Source organism: Triplophysa rosa, unplaced genomic scaffold, assembly GCF_024868665.1.
Source record: "Triplophysa rosa unplaced genomic scaffold, Trosa_1v2 scaffold97_ERROPOS222486, whole genome shotgun sequence".
In the NCBI taxonomy this organism is placed as follows: Eukaryota; Metazoa; Chordata; class Actinopteri; order Cypriniformes; family Nemacheilidae; genus Triplophysa; species Triplophysa rosa.
This window is the reverse complement of record NW_026634961.1, coordinates 53,062-72,083: the sequence shown is the minus strand read 5'-3', so window position 1 is coordinate 72,083 and position 19,022 is coordinate 53,062. Positions and strand designations below refer to the sequence as shown.

At 38.5% G+C, this 19,022-nt stretch overlaps 1 protein-coding gene across 3 annotated transcripts in view; it reads right to left on the bottom strand.

The window, feature by feature from the left end:
• The window catches only part of hm13 (histocompatibility (minor) 13), a 71,767-nt gene that overhangs the window by 6,020 nt on the left and 46,725 nt on the right, over positions 1–19,022 (bottom strand). Inside the window, exon 12 of one of the 3 annotated variants that reach the window (XM_057328925.1) lies at positions 16,230–16,425. The exons of 1 other annotated variant lie outside the window; for it this stretch is intronic. In XM_057328925.1, the coding sequence (XP_057184908.1) occupies positions 16,275–16,425 (151 nt within the window). In that variant the 3' untranslated portion in view covers positions 16,230–16,274. The remainder of the gene's footprint in view (positions 1–16,229; positions 16,426–19,022) is intronic. One more of the 3 variants, XM_057328924.1, reaches the window with a different exon arrangement.

Below are 19,022 nucleotides of genomic sequence, written 5' to 3'. Positions count from 1 at the left end.
AAGGCAACGAAATGTGACCTCTGCATTTAACCCATCCAGAGAGTAGTGAACACACGTACCCCCGGAGCAGTGGGCAGCTATCACTGCAGCGCCCGGGGAGCAAGGTGCCTTGCTCAAGGGCACCTCAGTTGTTACCCGCCGGCAACCTTCTGGTCACGAGTCCAACTCTCTAACCATTAGGCCACAACTGCCCCACTAATATCCCTCCATTTGTCAGTGATGACATTTTAGCGCAATCTCTCTCCCGTTATGGCAGATTAATCTCTCCGATTAAGAAAATTCCTATTGGATCAATTTCCCCCTTGCTAAAGCAAGTCGTTTCATTTAGGCGTTTTGTTTATATGATTGTGAAGGATAACGCTGAATTGGATCTCGCGCTTAAATTTCGTATTGGCGACTTTGATTACACTATTTTTGCCACAACTGGTAAATAAGTGTTTTGGCTGTAGTAATGTTGGTCATTTCGTTCGTGAGTAGTGTCCAAAGAATGAGCCAGGCATTATGCCAGGTACGAAGAGCGCAAATGATCTAACCACAGCAGATCGGCCTGGGTTAGACCGTGCTGCGCCGAAGGCGGTCGTGGGTGATCGACCAACGTTAGTCCGGGTTGAACCGGAGGCGATCGCAGGGAGATTGGCATTTGGTAAACCGGGCACAGTCTGAGGCGATTGCGGCAGAACAGCCCACAGTGGTCTCAACGGACACCGAACCGACTGAATGTAGGATCGTTTCCAACAAGCAAAGTGATGATTCCACCAAAACCGCTTATACTTTTGCGGATTTGGAAGCCACGAATACAGATGACAGATATTTAACCAGCGCCTTCGAGTTTTCTTGACGCAAGGGAGACAATGTGAGTAGTAAACTTTCTGTTATGGCAAATGATGGCATTGATATGGAGATAGAATATACAGTGTTTAAAGTGCCTTTCAAACGGAAGAAAGGCAATGTTTTTGATTCTAAAATCGCAAAGGCTGATATTGTTGGTAATGATCAGGAGGACACAGAGAGTGACAGTGAGTCAGACTCCTCCAGTGTTTCTCTCTCGCAGTTTGACTGTGTTGGTCGCAGTTATGAAGTAGATGATAAGTGTTTAATCCAGTCAACAAAAAAACAAAAGAGGTGGGCGAGTAAATTAATACTTTCCCGATCTAAAACAATTTGTTGAGAAGACAAAATGTCTGATGTCTGTGGGTTGCTTTACAAATAAGGAAGTCTATAGATTAAAGAAATTAGTGGGTAGACTTTAGCACTGAATTGAGCAATGGTGGTGGAGAAGAGCTAAAGGTTTTGAATTCTTTGGTTTGTTTTTGTTTTTTCTCTTTTTATGGGTGAAACCTCTGTTGCATCATTGAATGTTAATGGTGAAAGGGACATAAAAAAAAAGAGCCGTACTGTATGAAGTGTTTAGACAGAAAAGGCTGGATGTTATTTTTCTTCTAGAAACACACAGTGATGTAAAGAATTCCACAGATGGGGCTAGGGAATGGGATGGTTTTTCTGTTTTAAGTCAGTGGAGGTTTTGCTGTTTTATTCTCAAATAATTTTAGTCCTATCTCTTATGATGTTGAAAAGGGAAGACTTTTAAAGGTTAGAGCATTATTTGAAAATGATGTTTTTGTTTTTATTTGTGTGTATCGGTGTTAATTTTGACAGCAAATTTTGATTTAGTTTCAGTCATAGTCTTTTGACGAAAATGCAATTTAGTCTTAGTCACATTTTAGTCAACCCCATCATTTTAGTTTTAGTCTAGTTTTAGTCGACGAAATATGAAAAACATTTTAGTCGAATAAATATACATTATATTTAGTCTACTAAAATCTAAATGGTTTAAATCATTTACTTGGTGTAATTAAATGTTCCATACAAAGATTCAACTGTTTTGACATAATTTACTTCACCTTAGAATGAAATTAAACCAGGTCATTACCTTTATTTTTCAGAAAAGTTCAGTAACTAGATTTGCATTGTTGGAACACAGAATATTAGACCATTAACGACATGTTCCAGTTCATTCAATCCCATTTGACTCAATTGACTCGTTAAGTAGGGCGTGTTCATTCAGTTCATTCAACCAATGAAACGCTCTGACAGGGCTCACACTCAAAGGCTATTGGCTCATGGCATGTCTCTTTGAAGAAAGAGCTGCACTGTCTTTGCCTGATACAGCAATGAATGAGAAATAGCTTTCATATAAATTGTATTACATTTCTTTAGTCATGCAAACATGTTACATACTTGGTTCGAATGTACAGTTTGACTCACTTCATCACTTCTATAATCAGTAGAGGACAGCGCTGGTTTCTTTTTGCTGACTTCATGTTGCATTTCATGTTATGCAGCAGCTCGTGTTAAGTTAACATAGGCATATAAAAACACTTGAGCTTCCTTTGTAATGTGTTTTGGGGTAACTCGCCTGCAGTCGCGCTTCAAGTTTGCGGCGTTTTACCGGCGATCGTGAAGGAAAATAAGACGCTTTGTAACCCGCGTGGAGACACAGAATACATGTCTGTGCTTCCCCTTCTCCCAGAGACTTCTCTCTACCGTTTATATGAGATATGCACATGCGCGCAAACTGATGTCCGCCAGGTGGGACAAGAATATTTTCGTCTCGTTTTTATTAGTTGACGAAAATGTCAGTATATTTTTTACAATTTTTGTTATCATGCATTCATTTTTATTTAGTTATCGTCTCATTTTCGTCAGTGAAAACTTGTTGTTAACGAATACTTTTCGTCGTAGTTTTCGTCAACGAAATTAACATTGGTGTGTATGCTCCGACTTCAGCAGTTCAAAGAATGCTTTTTTTAGACACAGTTCAACGTTGCAAAAATGCTGCAGGGAAGAGTTTTTATTTTTGGGTGGGGATTTTAACTGTACAGAGCAATGTACTGACAGAAATCATATTGAACCTCATGAACCATCCCGCAAGAAACTTACTCAAGTCATTAAAACACATGAGCTGTGTGATATATGGAGACAGCTTAATGGCAGTCAGAGACATTTACATTTATTCATTTGGCAGACGCTTTTATCCAAAGCGACTTACAAGCAGTGTTGGGTGTAACTAGTTACTAAGTAATTAGTTACTGTAATTTAATTACTTTCCCCTTGAAAAAGTAAAGTAAGGGATTACTCTTATTTTTTCCTGTAATTTAATTAGTTACTTCTAATGTAATTAAACTAACTACTTTGTGTAATATGTGTGTGCAATATTCGAATTGACATCAAAATTCAAAGTCTAACTTTAAAATCCTTGCTTTAATGTATAATTCTCACATTTGTAATACTTTGGTCAGTTAATAATACTACTTAATGTAGTTTAATATTATTTATTTGAATGAATTAAATAAGCCGTTTCATGTCTATCCTTCAATCACTTAACTAATCAAGGTTGATGTAGGATATAGAAAGTAATTAGTAATAAGTAACTGAAAATACTTTTTGGAGAGAGTATTTTGTACAGTAATCTAATTACACTATTGAATATGTAATTAGTAACTAGTAATTAATTACTTTTTCAGAGTAACTTACCCAACACTGCTTACAAGTAGGAGAGCATATAAACATTTTGTCAACACGCTAAACAATACCGTTAGTTTACAAGGGTAAAGTGCAAGGAGACAGTACACTTGGGCTCATAGTCGTGACAATGTTCTATCTTTGGCCAGGTTGTACAGGTTTTAAGCTTTTAAACATCATCTTGTTATTTTTAGTCAGGGTTTTATTACCCTTGTTAGTTTCTCTGGTCAGTATGGTGTGTTGCTCCTTTATTTTAAATTATGTAAAACCAAAGAGTGCTTACTGGCATTTTAACACCTCATTGTTGTATGATAAAAATTTATAAGATACTTAAAAAATTTCTGGCATTCTTTTAAGGATACAAAAGATTATTTTTGTTCTTTGAGACAGTGGTGGGACTTTGGTAAATTGCAAATCAGACAACTCTGCCAGCAGTACACTAAGAACTTTACTGTACAGACACTAAGATCTATGCAAACACTAGAGACATCTATAGTAAAACTCCAAGAGTTAGCAGATTCGGCTGGGGAGGTCAGCTGCTTGGAAGTGCTTTTAATTAAGAAAAAGCAGCCGAGTGATCTTTTGGGGGTTAAAGTACAAGGAGCTTTGGTCCGGTCTTGTTTTCTGAACACAGATCAAATGGATGCACCAACTAAATTCTTCTTTAATCTAGAAGAAAAAAATAATGGGCAGAAAAAATGTATACATGCTTTGCGTTCAGAGTCTGGTACCTTATTGTCCGATATTGTCCGATATGATCATTGCATCGCACTCTACCGAGCGCTTACACAGATACACACTGAAGCGTTTGATTTTTACTTTGATAGACTTTCAAACGCTTCCGTGTGTGTCTGTGTAAGCGCTCGGTAGAGTGCGATGCAATGATCATTTAACGCTAGGGCTGTGCGATTTGGGGAAAATATCTAATTGCGATTTTTTTGACAGACATTGCGATTGCGATTTGATTTGCGATTTTAACTTTTCTAATTCAAGCTTCAGCTCAATATTGTTGTGTGGAGCACAATATGGGTATAGTTACCCTGCTGAAAGAAAACAACAACAAAAAACATTACAGAAATTTTAATTGTTTCCATTAAAACCATTACAAAATTCATTTTTGTAGTGTGTTTTTGGGCATTATTCAAATATTGGTTCCCAACTTCCAGATTACATCACACCAATAGAATCCAAATACCAGTGTACACTATTATAGTTTCCATTAAAACAAATACAACTCCCATTGTAACCCATAAATCCATAACATTTTCTATTGTGTTAGTGAATTATTAAAATAGTTCATAGGTTACATAGGCTGATTTATAATTTTTAAGTATGTGGGATTTTTTAAAACAAGTTGAAAATGTGCTGAATGTTTAATTTCATCCAAGTGAAATTAGCAAAACAGTTAGATAGAATTTACATTTGTTTGAAACGCGGAGATAGGCGTGAGTTGACACAGGGTGTGTGTGCGAGTCAAGTTTAAACGGCTCGTCCGCGAGACGCGCGAGAATGACACAGGCTGTGTGTGCGCATCAGGTTTAAACGGCTCGTCCGCGAGACGCGGCGAAGTGTCGAGTGTGTGCAGGCTGTGTGTGCGGTCTTCTGAATTGGACGGTTCTTTAGTATTTATTTGCCTAATATGATCGATCTGACTCTGCAGATGCCATAATAACACACTCTCTCTCTCTCCTGCCTTATGTTTTTTTTTTTAATGTCGGACGTTTACGCAGTTGGCTAGGGCAGTGCTGATAGGCATAACAGAGGTGCGCTCACTCAGTTGGTTAGCAAGAATGCCACTCAAAGCGGGCTTGGAACAGATGCGTTTCTTATTTTTCACATCGCTTCCACATCGCAGCCTCTTGCGATTAGCAAATCGCAACGTCTCACATTGCGATTCGATTTCGATTAATCGTTCAGCCCTTTTTAACGCGCTTCCGTGTTTGGTTGCGCAAGCGCTCGGTAAGGAGCCATTCAAAGACATATCCGATGACCTTGGAAACACAATAGCCAATCAGAGGTCTTTCATAATCTGTTCAACAGCGCTCAAAATGATAGCGGGAAATGCAAGTATCGTCACATTTAGTACCGACTGGTAGCGAAGTTTGGTATCGTGACAACACTATTGTCCGATACTGTTGACATTCGAAGTAGTGCCGCCTGTTTCTATAAAAACCTGTACAGCAGCGAGAGTGTTGCAGAACCGGACACTAACCATGTCTATTTCCAAGACTTGCATCAGGTTGGCCTGGATGAGTTAAATGAGGTGCTTAAAGGTATGGAGTCGGGAAAGGCTCCTAGAATTGATGGTCTTCCAGTAGACTTCTACAAGTCATTCTGGACTGAGTTAGGGGAAGACCTACTCCCGGTGCTCGATGAAAGCCTTAGATGAAGGGCGGCTGCCATTGAGCTGCCGCAGAGCTGTTCTAACTCTCCTCCTGAAAAAAGGAGACCTGACGGACATTATAACCTGGCGCCCGGTGCGACTACAAGCTGCTTTCCAAGGTGTTAGCAAGCAGGCTGGCAGAAGTAATGAAGCAGGTTAACCACCCGGATCAAAGCTACTGCGTACCTGGCAGGTCTATTTTTAATAACGTCTCTCTATTACGAGATGTATTAGATGTCTCTAGGTTGTTGTAGTAGATGTCTCTAGGTTGTTGTAGTAGATGTCTCTAGGTTGTTCAATTTAGACTGTGCATTGATCTCTTTAGATCAGGAGAAGGCGTTCGATCGAGCTAAGCATAATTATCTTTGGAAATGTCTGGCAGCCTTTGGTTTTTGCCAAAAATTTGTGAAACAGATCATGGTTCTGTAAAGTGAGGTTGAGAGGATGCTGAAAGTGAACAGTGGCTTGTGCACCCCCTTTATGGTTGGCCGGGGATAAGACAAGGGTGCTCCCTATCAGGTATGCTGTATTCTCTAGCCATAAAGCCTCTACTGCAACAAATAAGACTACATTTAAAAGGTTTACACATAATCAGAAGGACATTGAGACCTTGCTGAAATTACTTATTGATTTTAATGTATTATCATCTGCCAAAGTTAAACTAATGCTTCCGGGTGGACTTCTAGGAGATGAGGCTACTGTACAGAAAAACTGGGAAGGTATTGTTGACAAAGTGAAAAGCCGGTTGGCCAAATAGAAATGGCTGGGCCCAAATTTGTCCTATAAGGGACGAACTTTAATTAACAATCTGGTTGCTTCATCCCTTTGGCATAAACTGGCCTGCATAGATCCACCTTCGAAACTGCTAAAAGAAATCCAGGCCGTTTTAGTGGATTTTTTCTGGAACAAATTACATTGGATTACTCAAGTTATTTTGTTTTTGCCAAAAGAAGAAGGTGGCCATGGACTGATAAACTTGCAAAGCAGAACGGCAGCTTTTCGTCTGCAGTTTATCCAGAGGCTGCCTTATGGGATCGACTGACTTTAACTGAAGAACTGTTGCGTGTGTCATTTTACGAAGTCTGGGAGGTTTGCAGATGGACAGACCTCTCTTCCTCCTAGACCCCCTCAAATTGGACACATCTAGAATGACAGTTTTTTATCATAACCTTTTTAAAGTTTGGAATCTTTTTAATTTCCAAAGGGCGCAGTGTATGGACTCTCTTCGCTGGCTATTGAAAGAATCATACACGGAGACTATACTGTTCCTGGATTAAAAAGAATACTTTGCAGTGCAAAGACCACCACCCTGGGCCTTTTGCTGGATGTGACTGGACCTAATTTTTCAAACACTGAGCAGGTTTCTTCTCATCTGAAGATTACTTCTCCCCGTATAATTGCTCAGCTGTTGGTGAAATGGCAATCTACTCTCACAGCTGAGGAGAGACAGTTTTGAACTGACTATTTCTCAGGGGTAAAGACTCTCGACAGCGAAGACCCTTTTCCAATTGTAGTATAAGTTATCTCTCCCTTTCTCCCTCATTTATTGATTCACCAGTCACCACACAAACTAACGTTTGTGATGTTGGCTAGTTAGAAACAATTTAATATGCCAACAATCCCCTTACAGTTATGTTAATGATAAAAAATATGCTAATTTTATTAAAGAATACACAGTGGCTTTAAAAGTGGGGGTGAGGTTTCAGCAGAAAGTATAATACACCGGCGAACAGAGAAACACGATTGCGACCCCGGGGACCCCACGTACAGCATCGCATGAGCCTCGTCGCGCTCATTGTCTGTAACATCTGCTGCAGCTGTAGCAAACACTGAACTAGTGTAGTTTAAATGCTTGCCTTATGATCTCCTTTGGTTTCATATCTCCAGGTTGCACCAATGGTCCAAAAGTCTGACACAAAACGTAGTTGTTACGTATCCTTGCACTTTTTTAAGTGGGTATACGAAATCCTTGATCTTATCTAGTGAGTTTACGGCGTATACCTGCTTATCATGTAGACTACACCACTGGATCCCCCACAAACTTTTTTACTGGTTGTCTTCGCACCGGCATTAGAACCTCTAAAGTGATGGCAGCTGGTCAACATTGCGCCATTCAAAAAATAAGTAAACAACTGGAGAACGTCATGAGCTGTGCGTTTATTGTCTGTCATGGGTTTTGTGATAATGATGGAACAAAAAGGAAAAATAGCAAAAAGGAGGGCTAAGGGATGAAATGTCCTGCAACAATTTGCAGTTCTGCATAACAACTTGATTTATGTAGCACTTTTTACAATTTTCATTGTTACAAAACAGCTGTACATGAAAACATGTTAAACATTTACATTTACATTGATGCATTTGGCAGACGCTTTTATCCAAAGCGACTTACATTGCATTATAAAACGGTCAGTTCTGGTCCTCAGTACACAACGCCCTTAGCTGTTATAAAATGCACTGTAACCCACTGCTTCTTGGGGCTTATTGCTTTATTATACTATACATTTTTGTTTCTAATTATAAGCAATACATTTCATTTATAAAATAGAAAAGGTATCAAGAGCAAAGTAAATTGATACACTCATTCACACAAGACACACTGCAAAAAATGACTTTCTTACTTGGTCTTTTTTTCTTGTTTTCCAGTAAAAATGTCTACAAATTCTTGAATCAAGAAGCATTTTCTTGATGAGCAAAATGACCTAAGAAAAAAAGTCTCGTTTTTAGTAAAAAAATATGAAATTCAGTGAATTTGTGCTTAAAACAAGCAAAAAAAAAAAAAAATCTGCCAATGGGGTAAGAAAAATAATCTTGAATTAAGGTTTACCTTTTTTTAGTCACTCAATTCAAGATTATTTTTCTTACCCCATTGGCAGATTTTTTTTGCTTGTTTTAAGCACAAATTCACTGAAATTTCATATTTTTTGACTAAAAACTCAGAAAAACTGGGTGTGCCTCACAAGGGTTAAAGCAAAAAAACATCCTGAGCCAGTACTTTATTTGTCAAACAAAAAAGAACAATATTTGAAAATGTATATTCCTTGAAACTAACTAAACTACATGCAGTTTTGAGCTTCTCAAACAGATGTTTCTTAAAGGGGTCATATGGCGCGAATACTGTGTCTTTGGTGTGTTATAAGTTGAACATGCATGTATTAGACAAAAATTAAAGTGTCGGAACAAAAGATGCATTCTATCTAAAAGTGAATGCTCACACAGACCTCGTGTAACCACACCCCCACAAATCTACATCAGTTGGTGGTATGATTTGACTAAGACCGCCCAAATGTATACGCAAGTAAGGTGGGCGTACCTGTCATTACAATTGCTTTGGAACCTGATGTTCCAAATATGATAAGAGGCGTTACATTTCCGTCACACGCTTGCAGTATTCCACCAATCACTACGTACTGGTTAACTGGCCAATCATAGCACACCTCGCTTTTCAGAGCGATGAGCTTTGTAAAACATCTGCGCATTTCAGAGACGCGGGGCAAAGAGGAGAGACAAACATGCACGGTATGTGGAAAATACAGCATTTTTGAACCTTAAATCGTGTAAACACATTGCAATACATCTAAAACAATCCATAATATTCATTTTAGCCGTATCATATGAACCCTTTAAACTTTGATGCTATGCCATGTGTGTATGGATCACAGATTGACTGTGTAGGGGCATATTTCTCACCCACAAAACCAGTTTTATGCTATTATGGCACATAAAATAGGGTTGGGCGATGGCTAACAAATTTGCATCGGACGATGCCTACAGTGAAACATTGCGATGGATGATGACATCGGGGGGCGAGGCGGGGGTTATAACGTCTACAGTTTGCTAGATGGCCATCTGCCAAAACATTAAAAATAATTACTGTATATCAGGGCTCAAGACTGCGACCAAATTGCATTTTGCGCCAATTTTCAAGACAGCGTGAGCATTTTTACAAGTACTCGCGCATGTACGACCTGCAAATTTGGAATTTCTTCCAGTTGTTATTTCATGTGGAAAGACGAGTAGATCTTGAGCCCACCCATGTGTGTGATTAGTCAACAGTGCGGGTCACGCATCACTGATGTTTCCCGCTGCCATCGCGGATTCGCACAGTTCACGTAGTCATTTACTGGTTTACACACACACAACGTGAGCGCATTACTACAATTCACTGTTTGCTTTCACTTTCTATGTCCGTGTCCATCTCCGTCTCGCACGCGTGTTGCGCAGCTTCCAAATCATACTCAACCGCGAATAAGCGTGAAAGGACGAGCTCAACACATGCGCAGAATGTCATAGTGTGGACTCTGCTCAGTCGGCTGTCAACATTTGTCTTGGGAATATGTTTTACGCGTACAGAAGGTGGTTTTATCAAAAATATCTTTAAGCGTAACATGTACAGACAATATAACACGTGGACGCGTTATTGCATCTAAAGACGCAATTTCATCTACAGCTGTATTGGTTTTAGCCAATGGAAAGTCACAAAACAAAGATTTGCATAAAATTGATTAAACATATACAGTAGTTGTGACGTCATCATTCACGTAACCACGTGTCATTCATGAATTATACATATAAACGTGATGTTCCCTCATGCGTGGCATTGCATATGGTCCTAGTTCTGAATACGTTAGCGTATACGTGATTTTACGCCAGGGGAGAAGAGGGCATTTCAAAATACAAGCGGTAGACAGACCATCGAAAGCATGGCTTTGCGAAATTTTCTTAACAACTGCCGACGCGTTTTTCAAGAATGTGTGCATTTGTAAAATTATTTTTAATATGCTGTCAACCCAATGGGCAACATGGGCTGCAGCTGAGAGTCCGGAACACTAGGGGATGCCGAGAGTTTACATTTGCATTTTAAAAATTCACAACAAATTTTTGTCCAGTATCATGAATATCCGAATCACGACGAACAGTACATGTAGATTAAAATCATGTTAAAAACACGAAAAATGTCAGAAAACCAGTAGAGGAAGCTGCGTTTTTTTAATTTTTTGTATGAAGCATAATAACGTTTACATTTCACAACCAATTTCAATGGGTTACAGTATTGTAGACCCACATTAAAATATGTAAAGAAAAAACTGCTGCTACTGGAGCTTTTTAACTAGTCTATATAGTATATATACAGGCACACTGATGCGCACAGGCTTCTGCAATCTTGAACATATTTACTAGGCTATAGGGATTGGCAGATTTTTTCATATTATTTTCGAAGATTTAAGCTCATGAAACTATTCCAATATTTGTTTATGTAAATGTAGTTTATGAGGACACACAATTTGAATTATTATGGTTTTAATCGCGCTCGCTTTGCTTTTAGCCGGGCATGCATTTCTGGATTTAGTTTAAATAATATAACGGACTTGGAATGTTATTAACATGAAAAATTACAAAATAAGTTTTTGTTTTACTATTGGACCTCAAGCATGATTTCTAACCACAGTAAGCTACACCACATATGAATCCATTGATGTCATTTTCTATGTCAATTCTATCTCCATGTCTGTTTGGTTTTGATCTGTAGCCTAATATAAAAATAAAAACTAGTAGCAGAAAACTAAGCGCGTTGTGTTGAACAAATCAATAGAAAACTCTTTAGACTTTAACACCACCAGAACAAGAAGCAAAACCTGTAGAGCAGAAAATGTTATTTATTCATGATGCGCTCAAAAAAGAACAGATAAATTGTAAAAAGCAAAATATCTTTTTCAAAGTCTGGATGCCTGCCTGTCGCATCCATACGTCATCAAACTGAAACGCGCCTGCGCGGAAAGTACTACCAAAACCACTCCATGGAAAGCCTTCCACCTTAAGCTAAAAACTTGTAACGACCAATGCTATTGCCGCGCAGGAACACAGACAAGGAGACTAGACACCGGATATGATTGGCTGAGGTGCCTCGGGATCGATGTTAGCCTTTATGCTCCAATTTTAAGTATTACAGAACCATTCATCTCCCTATCACAAGACAATCTTTGGTACTAGCCGCGAAAAAAAAATCTCAGCATGGAGAGAGAAACGTATGCGTTCTGTAGCTGGAAATACAATCATTATTTTGAGTTTATTTCTGTCAAAGGCAAGAACATGGTTGTGCGTTGTCGGTCATGTGGAGGTAAGCAAAACCCTCTCTCCCACGAAAAACAACCTGAAAGGGCAGTACAGAAAGGTTAAACTTCTGGAGAAAGTAACGTCACCTGTCGAGTGCCAGGCTGCTATTAGCAACAGGTTATGTTTTGACAGACTAACTTTTGCTGCTCTAACGCTGTTATATTTGTTAAATGACAAAGACATCATCATAGAAATATGCAGAAGCCCTAGTTAAGATATAAAAGTTATAAGAAACTAAGGAGCGACTTTTTACATTATGGAGTACGCAGGATTAGAAATACTAGTTAACATACTGTATGAAAAAATATTTTAAGTTAAAATGTCACAGAGTTTAATTATTATTATTACTTAGTATGGAATAAGCAGAAAGAATGTATTAAAATAATTGAAGACGAGATAGAGTAGAGTATGCACTTCCCAATAAAGTTTAGTCTTGAGAAGGCTAAAGAGGTTATTTTGTGTTTTTGTGGGGTGGGGTGTAGTAATGTAACGAGTAGTGTAACTAATTACTTTTTAAATAAAGTAATCAGACAAGTAACTTGATTACTTTTAAAAAGGAGTAATCAGTAATAAGTAATTTAATTACATTTCCAGAGTAACTTGCCCAACACTGCATACGGCCAAAAGTAAGTGGAGCGAGCATGGCGAAAAATATAAGAGCGCTTCGAGCTCTCAGAGCTGATGTGTGGATGTGCTTTGGGTTTCAAAATAAGTAATGGAGTAATGAGTTATATAAAATAATGCTGTTTGTAGGCTTCGCAAGTCATGACACAAGTAGTGTTGTCAAAAGTCCCAGTACTTCGGGTCCTAGTCGGTACCTAAAAATAAAAAAAGTCACTCTGAAAACGGTTGTTATTGCCAGCTAGAAAGTTTTAGTCAAAGATTCTCAATTCGCTGCGTCCGAAATCGCCAACTTCCATACTATATAGAAGGCGAAAATGAGTTTGAGTCATGAATAGTATGTCTGAGACCTCAGCATGCAAAAAACAGTAGGCGAGAAATACCCGGATGGTCTACTACTTCCGATTCGTGAGTGATGTCACGAATCCCATCATGCCACGGGAGCTGAGCAACGGTCAAATTTCAAAAGTAAATAAAAAAATATAACGGAAAACTTTAAGGGAGACATCCGTTTTTAATGGAAGTGCCAATAAATGAATTTCTCGTGACTAAATTATGTTTTTACCAACGCTCACAAGTAGGTTGTTGTTCACAGTATGCGATTTCAGACGCAGCGTATTTGTTTAGAATGCGTGGCAAAAGTCTCCCAAGATGCTTGGGTCACAGTCAGCGGCTGTTTGGTTGGCAGTCCGAATGAAATATTTTTAACGCAAATTATGTAAAATTTAAATTACATTTAAATTAATAAACAAAGATAGTAAGTAAACAACAACAACCAAAGTTTGGAAAAACATTTTTTATTAAGACAAACAATTCTGCATCTATTTTTAGGTGTGCCATCTGCCACTTGTGGGTGGCAACGGCACACCCTGGCACCCCCGTGGCTTTATTCACATTTTGTTATGTTGCTGCCTTATGTTGAACTACTTAAAGTACATTTCTTTTACATTAATATACACTTCATACACAATAACATAGGTTAAAGCAAAAAAGACTGAGCCTGAACTTTTTTATGCAGGGTTGCAAGGGTAGACACATGTGCAGGGTTATTTGGCAAACAAAGAAAATGTTTTGAAAATTATTTTCCTTGAAGAAACTAGTTACATGCAGCTTTTGAGCTTCTCAGACAGACATGTCTTAAACTCTGGTGCTATGCCTTGTGTGTATTCATGGATCACAGAACGACGTGAAAGAGGGGGGGGGGCATAATTCAAACCCACCAAACCGACTTTATACAGTATAAACACGTATTTTTGTATGCAAAGCCCGGAAGCGAGTCAGCATTTTAGGACTTCCGGTTCCATCGCTCCAATGTCTATGTTTTTTTTTTAATGGGTTTTTGGTAGGGCTGTGCACAATTAACCGAAATATACATCACGTGATTTATGCACAGCTTGTGAGTGAAGTACGGTAAAATGCTACTTCACCCGAAAGCCAGAAGGCGCTCTCGTGCAGAAACTCCAAATACACATTGCAGAAGAAGACCATAACACGCGTAGTTCTAGGAAATGCCTAAGGACATGTTTTTTATCACTGTTACTCAAGCCTCCTCAGGTATTTTCATGATAATAAAGTATATTTATAATGATCATGTTTGACAGGTGTTGCTTTTTTAAATGCACGTTATAAGCGACTCAAACTCACACTGCTTTTAGATCGAGCAGCATTTCCTACTGATCCCAGAGCCGTGCTTCACGGACAAGCTACGCATAAAAAAATTATCGATGCCTTGCATAATCGAGCCAGCTCGATTTCAGCATGATTTATTGCTAATCGCGATTAATCGTGCACAGCCCTAGTTTTTGGTCAATCGCCAGAAATAAGGTCTGTGGTAAACAAAACCTCTAAATATTTTCACGTTTTATTCCATGACATAAAACACACCAGTTATAACCCGCTTGTGATTTTTTTAAAGCCTTATTGTGTCTTAAAAATGGCGGTTGCTAACAAGTTGCTAAAAGTGACTACTTCCTTTGGCGGGGACGTTAGACATCATCGCGCATATAAAGCTCACAAATAATGCACAAATCTCTTAAAACGTAGATGTGGATTCATTGACGGAGTAATTACTCACCAGGGAACACATTTTTTATAAAGTTTGAAAGAGTTGTCGGAGGCTTGGTGGTGGTGACGTTGATATTGAGCAACCTTAAGTGTAGTCTGTTTATAGCATCGTGTTAGCTTTTTACTTTTGCCGATTGTATTTTGGCTTCAAAAGTAACAAATGCCGTTTTAATTTGTAAAGATTATCTTGATAGACAAAAGGTGTAAACAACATAAACCTTTGTTAATCACGGAGCTTATTTTTTGTGATCTTCCAAAAGTCTATGGGAAAAATGCATAGGCTTTCGGTCGAGGGAACCCGTGCGCCGCTAACTTCCGGGTTAGCCTACAAAAACACATCATATCTCTGAGGTACTGGATTTAACTAGATCTGACTAGATCTGATTAATTTTGTACTCTTTGAAACCATTTTGTGCTCTAATAGTAATATCATCATTGGTTTCATAGGTATCAATGGTGATAGGGCACAAGTCAGACAGGTAGAGCATACATTTGACCCTCAAAAGCAAAACTTGTTTATTTTTTTATAATAATTAGTGTAGGCAGATGTATCATTTTTTTCTGTAAACTATCAAATCCTACTGACAAATTTTGCACTACAAACTGTGAAACTAAAACAAATTTCACTGCATAAATTCCTATTAAAACTACAAAAGTAAAGTGGTTACTTGTCAGCAGTGAGTGGTTCTCTTTTCATTTGTTTGATTCATATCAATGACAGAGAACAGTAGGAATATGACATTAGGCTGCTGTCACTTTAATACTGCATTGGCATACTATTTCTTTCCCAACTATTCAAACTTGAATTACTTGTTTTATCATCTGAAATTAAAGCATTCAAAAGAGTATGCATATATTTAAAAAAATGTGACTAGTCACCGACCACTAACCTTTAACACCAAACCACTTGCGCAATAGATAGGCAGGTGCACAAAGTGACAAAACAACATCAAAGCAGTTGTTTTACCGGAGGTACACTGCGCTGCATGCATATTTGTTGGAAAACAATGATGACCGATGATTCTTTTACAAGAAGTCCGATGCAAGCAATCGGAAATATACACTAAACATACTAACTCACATTTTAACAGTTAAACTCACATAGTAAACATTTAGTTTTTTCCGATAAGTATCGTTATTGTGATATAAAATGCTTCTATCGCAATAAAAGATTTTGGTTATATCGCCCACCCCTACATCAGTGCCATTGTTTTTTTTCAAAATGCACACAAGTAATGTTTTTTGTAAGACATGTTTGTAAAAACTACTTAAATGTCCTAGTCCTGGCTTAATCTAATCCTTGCCCGGAAAACCGACCCTATGTGTTGTTAAAGACATTAAACCTAGGGTAATGCATCATATTCAAATGTGTTCAAACACAAATTATATTTTACAACGGCTGCAGACAAGGTAAATGTTCAGCAAATAATGACTTAACAGAGGGTAGCAAAATGAAGTAATGGAATTCCTTTGAAGTGGGTACATAAACTAAACATTACGAGGATTTTGAAAATCTCACAGGCAATACCTGCACAGATGGGCGTGGACAAAATAGAAGGAAGGAGTGTAGTCATTACATGTCGGAGGGTGTGTGTCGACGACAGCGGGGGGAAGAGTGCGTGAAACTCTGCATGGAGTTAGCCAGACTAGCTGGAGAGCCCGATACGGTGGGGAAATAAGTGAGCCGTGGGCTGTGCGGCAAAACCTCATCTGTAGACTCGTAGCTGTATGCCAGAGGATGGGAGAGAGACAGAATAGAAAGGAGGTAGCAAAAAATAGGAAACAAAGAGAAAGAGAGCAGTCAGGTAAAGAGGAAACGAAAAAAACGTTTTTTTTTACTATGATTTAAGAAACAGGCTAACAAAAGATGTTCTAAAGCCTAATGAGATACATTTTTAAGGCAGCGTTCAAACTGAAATGGAAGCTTTTGCAAGTAACAGATTCAAAATGCTTTACATAGGCAGCAAACCCTGATCTACACATCTTGTTTTTGTAACAGGAGTGTGTCTGTGATGCCCTGAAATGTGTCTATATGCCAAGAATATGAGAAATATCTTAAAACACTCAGTTATTATTCAAATAATAACTTAAAGCTGTTGATGGATTTGCTGGCAACTGGGACTCACTTAAACCGGCAAGGCATAGACGGAGCTTGCCATCATTGGCTAAAAGATGTAATTTAGGATTAAAAAACTCCAAAACAAGTATACACATTAGTATAGGTTATTATACATTTTAAAACGACACTATAGAAGTTTTGCTCACGGCTCCCCATGTGGTTGATAAGCGCAATTGTCTGTTGCCAGTGTTAATTTCACTGTATAAGCTTCGCCGTAGGCACCGCAACACACATGAATTTGTTTAAGTAAGCTGATGGAACCAGCGAATGCAGAAACGTTGTTTGGAAACCATATCGCACTCTTCCAAAGTCAGGGGATGGGCGGGGCTGTGTGTACCCACCCGAACACAGAACTTACAGAGTGTGCTTGTAGCCGCTATGAGGCTACTCAGGTAGCAGCGGCAGTAGAATTTGTCCGTTTAAGAGTTGTTCTACCACTGAAATTATTTGAGACATTATTTTAAGGTCGAAAAACTACAAAGTGTTGCTTTAAAAACGTTAATTTATAAAGTAAACAATATAAATAATTTGCATTTATCAGCTACATGAAAGTAATGCGGACATGCACCAGCCTACCAACATTTCATTAACAGAAGTAACATTTTATTGTAATCTTGCAAGTGAGAAAAAAAAGACTGACTGATACCATTTTTTTTCCAATATATTTCCAAGAAAAAAAACAGTCTTATATTCAGAACAATATGGTCGCTTTAAAAGCCAAATCAAAAATGTATGAGAATTAAATGTCAAAGCCCCACAACTAGTGCTGTAGTACTCGAGTCCAGACATGAGACATTTTTTTATGATCTCGGACTTGTCTTGGACTCGTTGGTATTTGCACTCGGACTTGTCTCGGACTTGGTCATTGGTCTCGCCAAATGTTCTAGTCGGTCTCGACTGAGTCCAGATTTATACATTTTCTCCTTCAAAACAAAACATTGATAGAGCATGCTTCTTGTGATCCGAAAACTGTTTCCAACTCTCGACTCAAGACCGAGAGCCGCGCGTGTTCATAAGTTCTCTCTTCACATAGCAGTTCAGTTCAGTGTGTGCTGTTGGTGTAACTAAATAACTCCGGTATATTGGTTCAAGTCCTCGGGACTGCAGAAAGGGAAGAACTGAATTAATTTGTGGGTAATATTAAGTGTTTACGGGAGACGCTAAACGCGAACAATTCAGGTGAACTGGTTCGACCGGTTCACTTAAAAGAATGAACCGGTTCAAATGAACGATTCGTCCGAGAGCGCGAACTGAACAGCATCAATCATTCATCAGGCACGATGTCAGCGAGCAGCGGCATAATAAAATTTGCTTTTATAAACCATAAAGAATTTATCGACAGTGCGCTTAAAAGGAAACTTTTTGCAACAAAACTTTCTCTGAAACCTGTGGGACAACATCCAATTTTGTAAGAAACCTGAAAAGGCATCACAAAGAGAGGTAAGTTAATGCCTTGTTTCAGAGTTAGCATTGCATTTGAGTATTTTTAGAAAGTAGTTAGGAGTTTAGAAAGTAGGGCTTAAAGATAAGATTGATCGTATTTTTATTGTCATTGCGATATGAACATGTTATTTAAGTATGGGCACCGAAGCGTGCTTTTAAACGAGCCGTGGGGCCTCTGCTCTTTCTGGCAGCTCCTCTATCGAACGTGCATGAGCACGGGCAGGCACACACACACAGACACACACAAAGGTGTTAAAAAGTTCCTTAAAAAAGTGTGGGGGGGGTTGGTTACTTTGGGGGACACTAAGTCATAAGTTCAAGAATGGGAACATATTCAAGTGTTTGCTGGTTATTTGTTACATTTTCTATTGGCAGAATAGGATTGTTACACTTCAATACAAAAAATGTGAAGTTACACTTTGGCTTTGTGTCTTTAGTGCTATACCTAAAGTAAATAAAATTACCTTATTTTAAGGTAAAATAAAATTGTCTTTTTGATCATTACAAACAATAATGAAAATGATTATCTAAAGCCCTATTCGTACAGGATTAGTATTATCTGGGAACCTCGTGTGATTTAGAAATTACCTACCCACATCTGTATTTCATGTGGCGCATTCGCACGGGATAAGTGAAGCCTGTGATTATACTCAAATTTACGGATTTATTTCCCGGATATGATGGCAGGGCTTTCCATATAGTTTGTATAGCCTATAATTGTATGGTGTTTAATGATATATGACCGTACCTGTCAGCATT